The 14559-nt window shown below is 72.9% G+C and overlaps 3 protein-coding genes across 4 annotated transcripts; all 3 read right to left on the reverse strand.

Moving 5' to 3' along the window:
* Positions 1–24: 24 nt before the first annotated feature.
* RORC (RAR related orphan receptor C) lies at positions 25–8712 on the reverse strand. Its single transcript, XM_040538768.1, is given in 11 exon segments — positions 25–182; positions 688–753; positions 755–798; positions 1371–1481; positions 1568–1675; positions 2151–2283; positions 2369–2490; positions 2725–3129; positions 3519–3660; positions 3789–3874; positions 8656–8712. Coding segments are annotated over 11 exon segments (1380 nt in total). The 5' UTR covers positions 8663–8712; the 3' UTR covers positions 25–26.
* A 1013-nt stretch (positions 8713–9725) lies between these two features.
* LOC121060725 (acyl-coenzyme A thioesterase THEM4-like) lies at positions 9726–11806 on the reverse strand. Its single transcript, XM_040538780.1, has 6 exons — positions 11500–11806; positions 10795–10954; positions 10573–10723; positions 10380–10490; positions 10148–10272; positions 9726–9908 (listed from the first exon to the last, which is right to left on the reverse strand). The coding sequence occupies exons 1-6, from the start codon at positions 11566–11568 to the stop codon at positions 9850–9852; spliced, it is 675 nt and encodes a 224-aa protein (XP_040394714.1). The 5' UTR covers positions 11569–11806; the 3' UTR covers positions 9726–9849.
* A 917-nt stretch (positions 11807–12723) lies between these two features.
* S100A10 (S100 calcium binding protein A10) lies at positions 12724–14355 on the reverse strand. 2 transcript variants are annotated; one of them, XM_040538782.1, is made up of 3 exons: positions 14313–14355; positions 13053–13221; positions 12724–12951 (listed from the first exon to the last, which is right to left on the reverse strand). In XM_040538782.1, the coding sequence occupies exons 2-3, from the start codon at positions 13182–13184 to the stop codon at positions 12790–12792; spliced, it is 294 nt and encodes a 97-aa protein (XP_040394716.1). In that variant the 5' UTR covers positions 13185–13221; positions 14313–14355; the 3' UTR covers positions 12724–12789. The 2 variants fall into 2 exon arrangements, with proteins under 2 accessions (XP_040394716.1, XP_040394717.1); XM_040538783.1 differs by having other exon boundaries at positions 13053–13210; positions 14313–14334.
* Positions 14356–14559: the final 204 nt, after the last annotated feature.

Consider the following 14559-nt stretch of genomic DNA (forward strand, 5'->3'; position numbering starts at 1 on the left):
GGTCCCGGGGGGGTCCCGGGGGGGGCTCAGCGGGGGCCGGGGGCCTCGGCGTCGGCGGCGAAGAGCTCCCGGTAGAGCGGGGGGAAGGCGGCGGGCAGCGCCCCCGGGTGCAGGCGGCGGAAGGCCTGGAGCTGCTCCACGTGCTGCGAGCACAGCGCCCGCAGGCGGCCCGCGGGCGGCAGCTGGGGGGGGGGGGGCACGCGTGTCACGGGGGGGGGGGACACCCGTGGGGTGACCGTGACACGGCACACGTCACCCCCACGTGCCCCGGTGGCCTAGCGACGCGCAACCCCCGTGGCCCCCTCCACGTTCCGCGGCCCTCGCTATGGCCGGGGCACCCCCCGCGACCCCCCGTGTCCCACGGCACCCACCCGCGGCACCCCTCTGACCCCCCCATGACACCCCATGTCCCAGGACGCCCCCCACGGCACCTCTGCGGCACCCCTATTGCCCCCCCCCACGATGTCCCACGTCCCGTGGCACCCCTCTGACCCCCCCCCACAAGGCCCCATGTCCCAGGACGCCCCCCCGCAACCACGTTCCCCCCCCCAATGACCCCCCGTGCCCCACAGCACCCCCCTATAGCACCCCCCAGCCCCCCCATGCCCGTGTCACCCCCCCCCCCACATCCCACGACACCCCCATGCCCGTGCCCCCCCCGGTGCCCCCCCGTGCCCCCGCCCGCACCCTGGCCAGCAGCCCCTCGCGGTGGGTGCGGCGCAGCAGCAGGCGGAAGGCCACCTCCAGGCGCCCCCCGCAGCCGCGCCACCTTCGCCTGCTCCTGCAGCCACGGGCGGTCTGCGGACACGGCACCGGCACGTGGGTGGCAGGCGGGGACGGGGGGACGGGGGGGGACGGGGTGGGACGGGGACGGGACGGGGACAGGGACAGGATGAGGATGGGGACAGGGGTGGGGACAGGATGTGGTGAGCAGAGGGACAGGGTGGGGACAGGGCTGGAGATGGACAAGGATGGGGACAGGGACAGGTTTGGGATGGGGACGGGGCTGGTGACAAGGATGGGGACAGGGACAGGTTTGGGATGGGGACAGGGCTGGTGACAAGGATGGGGACAGGGACAGGTTTGGGATGGGGACGGGGCTGGTGACAAGGATGGGGACAGCGCTGGGACCATGACGGGGTGGGATGAGCGCAGTGATGGGGACAACGGGACAGGGACAGGGACAGGAGAGGGGCAGGGGCTGGGAGCGGCAGCGGTGCCCGGCCAGGCCCAGGGAGCCGCAGGGTGGGGACCCCACAGGGACCGCGTGGGGCCGGGGCGCCCACCCCCCCACCCAGCACCCGCTTTGGGACAAAAGGGCGGGGATTTGGGCAAAGGCCAGGGGGGTTTGGGGGGCGCAGGTCCCTCACTGGCGTTGATGAGGACGATGGCGCAGAGGAAGGCCACCTCGCTCTCCGAGAGGCGCAGCGCGCACAGGCTCTGCGCGAAGTCGAAGATGGAGCCGACGAGCTCGTGGCAGCCTGGGGGGAGCCCTCGTCAGCGCCCCCCCCGGGGGCACGGTCCCCCCCGCGTCCCCTCCGTGTCCCCCCCGTGTCCCCGTCCCTACCCAGGGACCTGAAGAGCTCCGTGCCCGCGTACTTGCCCTCGAAGAGGACGGTCCGGTTGTCGGGGTTGAAGGCCCGGCACATGCGCACCAGCACCACCTCCATGGCGCCTGCCAACGCGGGGGGGACGGGGACGGGGACAGGGACGGGGACGGTGGCACCGGGGGGTCCCGAGCCAGGGCCCCACGGTGCGGCTCGGGGGGGGTGGGGGGATGCCCCTGTGGCAGCAGCCCTTGGGGACTGTCACCTCCCCAGGGGGACCTGTGGGACTGCCACCTCCCCAGTGGGACCCTGGGGACTGCCACCTGCCAGATGGGACCCTTGGGGACTGCCACCTCCCCAGTGGGACCCTGGGGACTGCCACCTCCCCAGCAGGGTCCCCATGGCCCCTGGGGGCTCTCCCCACCACCCTGCTGGGACCAGAGCACCCCGTAGCACCCACCACCACCCCCCCTGCCGGGACCACCCCAATCCCTCGGGGCCACCCCGCCCCAGCAGCACCGCGGCAGCCTGCAGGGACCGAGTCACCCCCGGGTGCTGGGGGCTCTGGGGGGTCTGGGGCTGGGGGGTCTGGGGGGGCCGTACCAGCCTTGAGGAGGACGATCTGGTCGTTCTGGCACAGCTCCATGAAGCCGCGCAGGCGCTTGGCGAACTCCACCACGTGCTGGATGGCCTCGGTGAGGCGGCCGGCGCAGCGCTCCCACATCTCCTGCATGGGCTGCGGCCCCCCTCCATCCCCCCGCGGCCCCCCCGCGCCCCCCGCGCCCCCCCCCCCCCCCCAGCGCCCCCGGGGGGGGTCTCACCTTCCTCTGGTAGGCGCAGACCTCCTCGCGGCTGAAGGTGTCCCAGCGGCGCTGCTGCAGCTCCTCGGCGCGCGGCTGCGAGGTCTCGCGGTGCGACCGCAGCACGTCCTGGGCCAGCAGCTCTGCGGGCACCGGGCCGGTGAGGGGGGGGGCACGGCTGGGGACAGCCCCCCCACGGGGACCCACGGGGCCGGCTGCCCCGCCACCGAGCACCCGTGGGTGCCGGCTCCCAGCAGTTTGTGGCACCCGTGGGTGATGGGGCCAGGTCCCACCACCACCAAGCACCCATGGGCGACAGGGACATGTCTCACCACTTTGTGGCACCCATGGGTGCCAGCCCCAGCCTGGCGACTCACCGATCTCCATCCCGGAGCACGTGGGCGACTCCAGGCCGCTGCCGATGTCGGGGCGTGGGCACAGGTCGGGGCCGTCCCCGTCCCCGTCCCTGACCCCGTCCCCGTCCCCGTCCCGGTCCCGGTCCTGGTCCCGGTCCCGGTCCCGGTCCCGGTCCCGTGTGGTGCCCTCCCGCCGCTCGCCCTCCGCCTCCGTGCCGGGGCTGCAGCCGGCCCTTCCCTCGCAGGGCCCGGGGCACCCCGGGGCGCCGGTGGGGGGCAGGGGGTGGCCGCAGCACCCCGGCAGCCCCAGGGCGAAGGCAGCGCCCCCCTGGGCCGCCCGCTCCCGCTGCCGCTGCTCCAGCTGCTGCTGCACCTCGGCGTGCAGCCGGTCCCGCTGCTTCTTGGACATGCGGCCGAACTTGACGGCTGCGGGGACACGCGGGGACACGTGGGGACACACGTGGGTGTGTGGGCGCGTGCCCCCCCACGACCCCCAGCCCCACATAGCCCCGGCACCGCGGCTTTCCAGCCCCATGCACGTGGCCCCCCCTGGAGCCCCGCTGCCTCCAGGCCCCCCGCCTCCTTCCCTGGGGTGGCAAACGGGCCCCAGGGTCCCCAGGGGGTCGGGGAGGGGAGTGGTGCGGGAGGGGGCACCCAGCAACAGGGGGGCACCCAACAACGGGGGGGACCCTATGATGGGGGGCGCCCAGCTATACAGGAGTGCACCCAGCGATACGGGGGGGGGTGCACCCAGCAATACGCTGGGGTGCCCCCCGCTGGGTGGGGGGGTGTGGCACGCGGGGGGGGTCACCCACCGTCGCGGGACATGCCGAGGCGCAGGCACTTCTGCAGGCGGCAGTGCTGGCAGCGGTTGCGGCTGGCGCGGTCGATGGGGCAGTTCTGCTGGCGGCTGCAGGCGTAGCTCAGGCTGCCCTGCTGGCTGCGCCGGAAAAAGCCCTGCGCCGGGGGGCACCGCCACGGGGGGGGGTCACCAAAAACACCGGGGGTCACCACCACTCCAGGGGGTCACCGCCACGCCACCACCAGCACCCCCGGTGCCCCCCGCGCGCCCGCAGCCCGCTCACCTTGCAGCCCTCGCAGGTGATGACGCCGTAGTGGATCCCCGAGGATTTGTCCCCGCAGATCTTGCAGGGGATCACCTCGATGTGGGCTGCGGGCGGGAGGCAGCGCGTGGGCGCCCACGGCCCCCCTGGGCTCACGGGGTCCCCATGGGCTCACCCACAGGACCATCCGCCACCTATGGGCCCACTCGTGCCACCTGGGTGCCCGGGTGCACTCCCTGGGGCTCCCGTGTCCCGCGGGGAACCACGTGCCCCCAGCAGGCACACGGGGTGCCTCTGGGTTCACAGGGCCCCAATGGGATCCCATGGCCCTGATGGGCTTACAGGACCCCTATGGACTCACGGGGTCCCTTTGGCACCCAACGGCCCCTGTGGGATCCCACAGCACCTACGAGCTCACAGGGCCCTTATAGGATCACACGGCCCCTATGGGATCCCATGGCCACTACGGAATCCCGCAGTCACTATGGGCCCACAGGGCCCTTATAGGATCCCACAGCCCCTGTGGGCTCAGCCGCCCCGCGTGAGCTCGCAGGTCCCACGTAGGCTCCGGTGTCCCCAAGGGCCTCACGTGTCCCCACCGGGCTCACGTGTCCCTCGTGGGTCCGCGTGTGTCACCGCGCGGGCTCACGTGGCCGCAGTGGCCGTACGCGCTCCCTGCGGGCTCACGTCTCCCACGGCCTCGCCTCGCCCTGCGGGTTCCCGTGGCCCCATAGGGCTCACGTGTCACTTACGGGTTCACTCGCTGCCCAGAGGAACGCGCACGGTCCCTATGGGCTCCCACAGTCCCTACAGGCTCTCATGGTCCCTATAGGCTCCCACGGTCCCTAGGGGCTCCCACAGTCCCTATATGCGTACGTGTCCCTATAGGCGTACGTGTCCCTCGCGGCCTCACGTGTCACCCCAGGGCCTCACGTGGCACCCAAGGGCTCCTGCGGCCCCTCTGGCTCTCACAGCCTCAGATGTCCCCGAGGGGCTCTGCCCCCCCCAACACCATGCCCCTACCCCCCCTCCCCACGGGCTCCCCGGTGCCCCCCGTGTCCCCACCAGGGTGGGCCCTGCAGGGCGCGGGGGTCCGGGGGTGCCCGGGGCCGGCGGCTGCCAAAACCGCAGCGGCAGCGAGCACCGGCGAAGCCACAACTGGGACACGGCCCCACCTCGCAGGAAGGCGCCCGCCGCCCGCCACGGCCCCGCTGCGCCCGTGGGGCGCCCCACGGAGAGGGGGGACGGGAGGGGGGGGACGGGGTCGGGGGCACACGGGGATGGGGACACTGGGGATGGGGACGCTGGGGTGGGCAATGGGGACACCCAAGAATGGGGACCCCCAGGGATGGGGGACACCGGGGTGGGGGACACCGGAGCCACCAGGGGTGGGGACACCGGGGACAGAGGCTGCCCCAGGGACCACAGATGGGGGACACTGGGGCTGGGGGTGTTGGGGGGGCAAATGGCTCAGCCCTGGTGACACCAGAGCCAAGGGGACACTGCGGGGGGGAGGGGGGGACGCGACCCCAGCCCCAGGGGGTGCCCCAGCCCCTGCCAGCCCCCAGCGCAGGCACCGGGATCGCAGCTCATTAGAGAGGCCTCGTTAGCAGCACCCGGAGCCCCAAAGCCCGGCGAGGGCGATGGGGACGGCTCCGGTCCCCCAGGGCCACCAGCTTGTCACCCGTGTGCCTGCTCCTCACTGCTTGCACACGCGTGTGCACGCTCACAGAGCCAGGCACACCTGGGCACGCTCCTGCAAGCTGGCGCACGCTCGTGCACTTGTGCAAGCTTGCACACACCCGTGCTTGCACACACACACACACAAATGCTTGTGCGTCACGCACACTTACACACGCTGGTACACACATGCACACACTTGTGCACACTTGCAGAGTGCTGGGCAAACCTGCCAAAGCTTGTGCACACTCCTGCAAGTTGGTGCACGCTCGTGCACTTGTGCAAGCTTGCACATGCCTGTGCCTGCACACACACACACAAATGCTTGCGCTTGTCACGCGCACTTGCACACGCTGCTACACGCACACACACACTTGTGCACGCTTGCACACACCAGAACACGCCCGCCAAGGCTCGTGCACGCTCCTGGGCGCCGGTGCACGCACGCACACGCACACCTCTTCCTCCCGGGGCCGAAGCCGCTTCGTCGGCTTTTTCCACCCGACCCAGTTTTGGGGCCGGGGGGGGGCCGCCCTCGCATCCGGGGCTGGGCACCGGGACCCCCGCGGCGGCGGCGGCCGGAGGGGCCCTGGGAATTCGGGGCTTTGACTCAGCCGGGCCCGGCGCCCGCATTACTCAACGGTGCCGGCGGCTGCCAGGAAGCGCCGTTTCGGTGCCGCTCCTGCCGGGAACCGCCGGCGAGAGGTCGACGAGGTCTCGCCTGGCCGCCCACCCCCCGGCACCCGCCTGCACCCGCTGCTCCCACGGCACCCGCTGCTCCCGGCACCCCTGGTTGCCCCCTGGCACCCCGGGGATCCACCGGCACCGCCAGCGCCGCGGGGACCCTACAGGACCCGCCAGCCCCACGGGGACCTGCTGGCATCCGCCGGTGCCGCCGGCACCCACCGGCACCCGCCGAGCCCTGCGGGGACCCAGGGGCACCCACGGGCCCCGTGGGGGACCCGGTGGCCCCATGGGCACCCGCTGGTGGCCGTCAGCCCCCAGGCACCAACCAGCACCCAGCAGCCCTACAGGCACCCGTTAGTCCCATGGGGACCCGATGGCTCCCAGTGAGCCCCACCAGCACCCAGTGAGCCCCAGCAGCTCCCAGTAAGCCCCAGCAGCACCCAGTGAGCCCCAGCAGCTCCCAGTGAGCCCCACCAGCTCCCAGTGAGCCCCGCCAGCACCCAGTGAGCCCCACCGGCACCCGCTGGCACCAACCAGCCCCATGGGGACGCTCTGGTCCCTGTGGGCACCCAGTGACCCTGTGAAGGGGGGGGTACATTGGGGCCGGGCTCCCACCCCCCGACACCGCAGCGCAGCCCAACACGTCACGGCAAAACATGCCGTGCCACGGGCCAACACGCCACGGCACAGGCCGACACGTCACGGCACGGGCCAACACGCCGTGACGCAGCGGGAAGTGGCTCGGGCGAGGACCCGGAGCCCCGGGACCCCCCGGGCTTCCCCCACGGCACCCACGGGACCCCCGTGCCCTCGCCGCCGGCGGGGGTCCTGCCACCCGCTGGGTGCTGACTCAGCGGTGGCGGCGGCCGGGTCCCCTCCGCCCCGGGCCAGACGCGGGGGTGGCACCGGCGGCGGCGGAGAAAACCCCGGCATGGGGCCGCCGGTGGGGCTGCGGGGCCCCCATGGGGACGGGGGGCCCCCCTTGGGGATGCGGAGTCGGGGGAGCTGCACCCTTGGTGTCCCCGGTGCCAACGGAGCTGGGACCGGGGGGTGGCCGGGGACGGCGGTGGGGACCGGGGGGGTGGCGGTGGCGGTGGCTCTGCGCCCGTGCGAGGCTGCGGCTGCTGCCCGGAGCCACCTGCGTGTCCCCGTCCCCGTCCCCGTCCCCGTCACCTGCGCCGGCCCCACGCACCTGCTGGCACCGACCACATCTAACGCGCGTGTGCCCGGCCCCGCAGGTGCGGGGGGCACCCATGGGTGCTGGGGGTGCTGGGGCGCCCGGCGCCGCCACCGCAGTGAGGGGAGGGGGCTGCCGGCGGCCGCTGCACGGCTGGGACACACGGCGACACGCGTGCACCCCCTGACACGCGTGCACACGCTTCATACGTGTGTGCTGGCAGAGACACACTGCAATGCGTGTGCACACGCAGCAACACGCATGCACAAGTGGCAACACACCACCACACGCGTGCGCACAGCCTGGTGTGTGTGCATAGCCAAGCGTGCCCCGGAACACGCTATTGGGCTGTAACGTGTGCCGACACGCTCGTGTGAGCTGCACAACCTGTGCAACACCGCAGCACACTCGTGCACATGGGGCACTGGTGGCTCACGGTGCTCTCCTTCTTGCACACGCATGTACACGCTCCTGTGCACGCTGCCATGCATCTGCACACACACGTGTGCTCACACACACATGCACGGCTGCAGCCACACGCCCGCCTGCACACTGCCTCTGCACACATCCATGCTCCCGTGTGGCACACTCAGTGTGCACACCCCCCCCCAACATGCTCCCACCTGCTTGCACAAGCACCTTGCTGTGCCCACACGTGTGCATACACACACGTGCACACCCTGCATGCTCACAGCTGTGCACACACGTGCCCACCCCCCAGCTTTGCCCCCACACGCCTGCTCTGTAGGACTGCGTGCACACACGTTCCCTCTCATGTTCCTACACGCTTGCACATGCACAGACCTGCCCCAACATGCTTGCACACGCATGCCCACATCCATCTGCACACACATTCACAAGCCCACCCTCTTGCACACGCACATGCTCACCCCACACCTCTGCACACCCCGCGCTCCAACCTCCTTGCACACTCACCAGCCTGCTTTCACCTGCTTGCACATGCACATGCACACCCTGCACGATCCTCCACACCCACACACATGCATGTGCACCCCGTGCATTGCACACACCCACACCCACACCCTCTCACTCCTGCAGGCTCCTCCACACTTGCACGCATACACCTCTGCTCCCACAAGCACCCACCTCTTGCACACGCTTGCACGCGCACCCCCCGTGCTTGCACACCACAGCACCCGCTCCGCCACGCTCCCACCTGCACGCACACGTATGTGCACACACACGTATGTGCACACACCGCCCACCCTTCCACACGTGAACACCTGCTCCAACACCCTTGCACACGCACTGCCTGCCGCTTGCACGCCTGCAGCCCCCAGCCCGCCCGCACCCCCCGCCCGCAGCCCCCCGCGCGGGCCCTACCTCGCATGGCGGCGGCGGCGGCGCGGGCGGCGCGGGCCGGGCGTTATAAGGGCGCCGGGGCCCCCCCGGCATCCTGCCCCCCCCCCGGCATCCTGCCCCCCCCGGCCCCACGCACTGGAAATTTCCGACTTTCCACGGCGCCGCGGGGGGGGAAACTGAGGCACGGGGGGGGGGAGCGGCCGCGGGTGGCCCCAACCCCCCCCCCCCGCGACCGCTCCGACCCCGACGCGCCACGGGGGGGCCGCGGCCACGCGCGACCCACGCCCCCCCCTCCCCCCCACGGTGCACGCGGCCGCGGGAGGAGCCGGGACCCCCGGCCCCGGGAGGGGGGGGCGTCGGGACCCCCCGCCCCGCCCGGCTGCGGGGGGCGCCCGTGGGACCCGCGCGGCTCCGGAGCGCCCACGCGTGGGGGGCGTCCGTGGGACCCCCGCCGGGACCCCGCCGTGCGAGGGGGGCGCGGGGCTCGCCCGTGGGGGGGCCGCGGGGCGCCACGAGGGGGGCGGGGCCGGGCGGGGCGGGGGCCGGCCACGCGTGTCCGTGTCCGGGGGTCCACGGGGGGCGCCGCGGCCGGGGCGCAGCGCGGGACACGGGGGGGCGCCCGGCCCCGCCCACCCCATCATGACCACGCCCACCCCCGTCCTTTCCACGCCCACCCCCTCCCGGCCCCGCCCCGTGCCACTGCCCCCGCCCCCGCAGCAGTCACGGCCCCGCCCACATCCTCAGGCCACGCCCACCGCGCCCCCTCCCCCGGGGCCCTGCCCCTGCCCCTCCCGCAGCCCCCAGACAGGGGGGACACGGGGGGGACAGGGACGGGAGGGGGGCAGATGGGGACAGGGACGAGGGCTGGGGGCACGACACGGGGCTGGGACAGGGGCTGGGGCTGGGGCCAGGGGACACAATATGGGGCTGGGGGCCAGGACCGGGATGGGGGCACAGGGACAGGGGAAGGGCGTAGGGGACACGATATGGGGCTGGGGACAGGGACTGGGGACAGGGCTGGGGACGGGCCCCGCAGTGCCCCCCCTTGGGAGACGCCTCCGAATCCCACAAAAGCACCACGAGACGAGGACGTCGTTGGCTGCCAGCGCTCTGATCTGGGGGCTGCCACCGGCGGGGGGGGGGGGGGACGACACACACGACACACAGGGGACGTGGGGCCACCCTGGGGCCCCCCCCGCCAGCAGGGCCACGGCGTCACGGGGTGAGGCAGGTGGCCGGGGGGGACTTGGCGGCATCCAGCTGGATGAAGAGCGCTGCGGGAGAGAGGGGGGGGGGTCGGCAGGGCGGGCGGGGGGGGGGCACCGGGACCCCTGCCCCCAACCCCTACGGTGCGTGGTGGTGGCAGCGGGTGGCAGCAGGGCACTGGCGCCCTCTCCTGCCTGCCACCCGGCATCACCCTGAGACGGGGACCCGGGGTGGGGGGAGCTCTGTGGGGAGGGGACGGGGACGGGGGTGTCGGTGTCCCCGTCCCCCCGGTGCCCCCCGTCCTCACCGGTGGCCTCGGCGTGCAGCGTGTCCCCCGCGGCGCCGCGCACCTGGCAGGAGAGGAAGATCTTGCGGCCGTCGCGCCTGTCCACGCCGCCGTCCACCAGCACCACGGAGCCCAGCGGCACGGGGCTGCGGGGACAGCGCGCGGGGTCACGGCCCGGCGGGGGGGGGGGGGGGGACACCGGGACACCCCCACCCCACCCACCCCGACACGGCGTCCCCGGGGTGCCACTCACGCCAGGAAGTCGATGCTGAGCTTGGCCGTCATCACGCGCCCGGCGGCCGCCAGCGCGCAGGTCCCCAGCGTGGTGTCGATGATGGTGGCGATGGCGCCGCCGTGCATGAAGCTGCGGGGACGGGGGAGCGCGGTCAGGGGGGGACGGGACGGGACGGGACGGGGCACGCGGCGGTGGCACCGGCGGCACCTACCCGGGGTGGCCCTCGAGGTACGGCCCCGGCTGGCAGAGGCAGAGCGCGCGGTTGCCGGCGCTGTGCAGGAAGGTGACGTACTCGAAGCCGGCGCCCTCGGCGTCCGTGCTGCGCAGGAACAGCCGCGTCCCCATCCCCTGCCCGGCCGCCGCTGGGGACACGGGGACGGTGACGACGGGGACTCGAGGACACCCCCCCGCCCCGTCACCCCGCGGCTGTCACCTGGGAAGTGATCGAGGGCGTTGCGGTAGGAGGGGACGCGGCGCCAGGAGCCGTCGGCGGTGCGGCGCAGGAGGCGCTCGTAGTGCTCGCGCATCGCCGCGCTCCAGCTCCCGTTGGGCACCGCCAGGTCCTGCAGGGCCGCCGGCCCCGAGCACCGCGCCTGGGGGGACACGGGGACACGGGGACACACACGGGGGGAGCGGTGCTGACAGCGGGTCCGGCCCTGGGGACGCTCCGGCTCCGAGGAGCAAGGGGACTTCGGGGTGAGTCCCCAGCGGGGCGTCCCCTCCGTCCCCACGTCACCACCCTGTGTGCCCCGGTTGCTGCCCCTCGTCCCCACCCCATGCTCCCATGTCCCTGTGCCATGTCCCTGTGTCACCACCCATCTTCCCCACCCCACGTCCCCACATGTCCCCACCCAATGTGCCCATGTCCCCACCCCATGGACCTGTGTTCCCCATCCCATGTCCCCGTGTCACGTACCCGTGTCACCACCCCATGTCCCCACATGTCCCTACATGTCCCCACGTCCCCACCCCACGTCCCCACGTCCCCACATGTCCCCATGTCCTCATCCCATGTCCCCAGCCCATGTCCCAACACCATGGCCCCAGCCTGTGGCCCTGTGTCACTGCCCCACGTCCCCGTGTTCCCCACCCCGTGTCCCCCCGTCCCCGCGTCCCCGCGTCCCCGCGTCCCACTCACTGTGCCCGTGCCCCGGGGCCGTCCCCGTGCCCCCAGTGCCCGCGCCACGACGCCGCGGCTCCGCCACATGGCGCCGGCGGTGACGTCACGGCCGGTCAGGGAGACCCGGTGCTGACGTCACTCGGGCGCGGCGGTGACGTCAGCCCCGCTCCGCGGAGCCCCCGGCGGGTCAGAGGTCAAAGGTCAGCGCGGCGCCCGCTGCCCCCTGACACGTGACCTTCAGCGCCCCCCGCCCCGCCCCCACCCGCTGCGCCCGCGGCGCTGCGCGACCTCCGGACACGGCGACCGCTGGGCCGCGGGGCCACGCCCACCGCGCTACGTCATCGGGAGGGGGCGGGGCCCGCCGGAGGGGGCGGGGCCTCTGCCGCTTCCGTTGTGCCCGCGCGCCCCTGCCCCGCCCTGGGGGCGCCTGCGGGGCCCTGGGGGGGGGTCCCGGGGGGTCCCTGGGGGGTCCTGGGCGCCCGCCCGCCCCCACACAGCCCCACGGGCCCCCCCGGCAGCCGGTGCGGCCCCGCACCTCCCGGGGGGGGCCCCACACGGCCCTGCACAGCCCCGCACGGCTCTGTGCTGCCCCCAAGGGGCCCCGCACGGCTCCACCGGCCCTACACAGCCCCTGTGGTCCCCTACAGAGCCCTGCAGAGCCCCCCCGAGCTCCTGGGCTCCCTGTGCAGCCCCGGAGAGGCCCTATGGACCCCATACAGCCCTGTACAGCTCCTCTGGGCCCCCCTATATGGTCCTATACAGCCCCTGTATGACTCCATACAGCCCCTATATATCCTTGTGCTGCTCTCGGTAGCACCGCAGCCACCCTATACAGCCTTACAGACGCCTGTACAGCCTTACACGTCCCTGCACAGCTCCTAACGGCCCTGTACGGCCCCTATAGGTGACTTGTACAGCTCCGTACGAAGCTCCACAGCACTTACAGATCACCTATACGCCTACACAGCCCTGTACGGGCCCTGTAGACCCCCCACTATACCCCCGTGCAACCTCTGTAGATCCTCTATAAAGCCCTGTACAGCCCCTGTAGCCTCCACCCCACCCCTCTGGTTTTCTATGGGCCCTACAGACCCCGCTACACCCCCATACCGCCCCATATAGACTTTCATACAGCCCTGTACGTGAGACAGGGGCACGAAGGGGAAGGGGTGATGAGATGGGGGCACGAAGGAGACAGGGACCCCGGAGGGACGGGGACACGAAGGAAGGAGACAGCCCCGCTGTAGTACAAAACAGCTTTATTGGGGTCCGGCGGGAGCGCGGGGCCGGGGCCGCGCCGGGGGGGGCTCACTTCCTGCCCTTCTGCTTCATGTGCACCACGAAGTAGTCGTTGCAGGCGATGGTGAGCCCGGCCACCAGCGAGAAGAAGCTCTGGAAGCCCACCTTGCCGTCGCGGCACTGGTCCAGGTCCTTCATGATCTTGTCCAGCGCCATCGGGTCGCGCTGGTTCTGCGGACGGCAGAGCCGGGTCACGGCCCCGTCACCCCGCTTCCAGGGCTGGACACCCCCATATTTATTCCCCCCCCCCCCCAAATTATTCCCCCGCTCACCTCCAAGAAGCCGGGGAACTCCTTCTCCATCAGCACCCGCAGGTCCTCCTTGCTCAGGTGGTTCTTGTCCCCCGCGTACTTGTGGAAGGTGAACATCAGCGTCTCCATGGCGTGCTCCATCTGGGACGGCATGGCTGCGGGGGGGCTCCGGGGGGGCTCTGGGGGGACTCTGGGGGGGGCACAGCGGCGCTCAGCGCACACCCGGAGCTTTCTGCCCGGGTGACTCAGCTCCGGGCAGCGGCCGCGGGGTGGGGCCGGGTGTGGGGGGAGAGGGGGGGGGCGTGCTGCGGGTGTCCCCCCCTCGTCCACGTCCCCCCCCCCCCCGGGCTATGGGGCACCCTAGGGAACCCCGGCGTCATGGGCTGGCTGAGTCACGGGGGCGTTTTGGTGCCTCCTCCCTGGGTGGGGCTCAGCACCCCCCCCCCTTGGATTCCCCGCAACTCGGGGGGGGGGGACACACCCCATGCAGCCCCCCCCCGGTTTTGGGAAGGGAGGCAGAGATCAGAGATCTGGGGGGAAGCAAGCGGGTGCTGGGGTGCCCCAACCACCGCCGTGACCCCCCCCCCACTCCCAGCTCAGGTGCAGGGGACCCCCTGGTGCTGCGGGGGGTGGTGTGGGGGGGTCCAGGCTTGGTTTTGGGGACCCCCCCGCGGGTTGCGGCGTGGCCCAGGAGCTGCCCGCCACCGGAACAGGAACCAGCCCAGCCCTTGGGGAAAAATGGGGGGGGGGCACCCTCTGCACCGCAGGACCCCCGCCAGGCACGCCCCAGCCCAGGCTGAACCCCCCCAGGGGCATAAGCGCTGCGGGGGGGCTGCGGCCATTCGGGGAGGGGGGGGACACCCCCCAGTGCCCCCCCAACTTTATGGGATACTGGGGGAGGAGAGCCCGCAGTAGAGCGTGGGGAGAGGGAAGCCCCTTCTAAAGGGGGGTGCAGGATTGGGCCCCCCTCGAATGGGGGGGGGGCAGGATCGGGTCCTCCCGTTGGGAAGGGCGGAATGGGGGGGTCCCTCTGAGAAAGGGGGGGTCCCTCTAGGAAAGAGGGGGTCAGGACTGGGAGGCTCCCTCTAAGAAAGGGGGGGGTCCTCTAAGAAAGGGGGGGGGTCAGGATTGGGGGCAACACCACCCCACCTGGGGGCTCCCCCCCAAAATGAGGGGTGCAGGATCGGCTCCCCCGTAGATCGGGGTGCAGGACCCGGGGGGGGGGGGGAGATTTTGGGGGCGTCCCTCGGGTCGGGGGTCCGGGACCGGGCCGGTACTCACCGGGTGGCGCGGAGCGGGGCAGTGGCGGGGCGCGGCGCCGCCCGGGATAGGCACGGCGGGGGCGGGTCGGCCCGGGGGGGGGTCGGGGGGGGGGCAGGGCCTCGGGGGGGGGCCCGGGGCAGCCCCGCTGAGTCACCCGCTCCCCGCCCGGCCCGGGCCCGGCCCTGCCTGGCACCACCCTGCCGCTGGCCTTGGTGCCCCCCCCCCAAAAAAAAGTGCCCCCGACCCCCCCCCCCGGTCTGTCTGT

This window comes from Cygnus olor, chromosome 28 (genome assembly GCF_009769625.2).
Source record: "Cygnus olor isolate bCygOlo1 chromosome 28, bCygOlo1.pri.v2, whole genome shotgun sequence".
NCBI lineage: Eukaryota > Metazoa > Chordata > Aves > Anseriformes > Anatidae > Cygnus > Cygnus olor.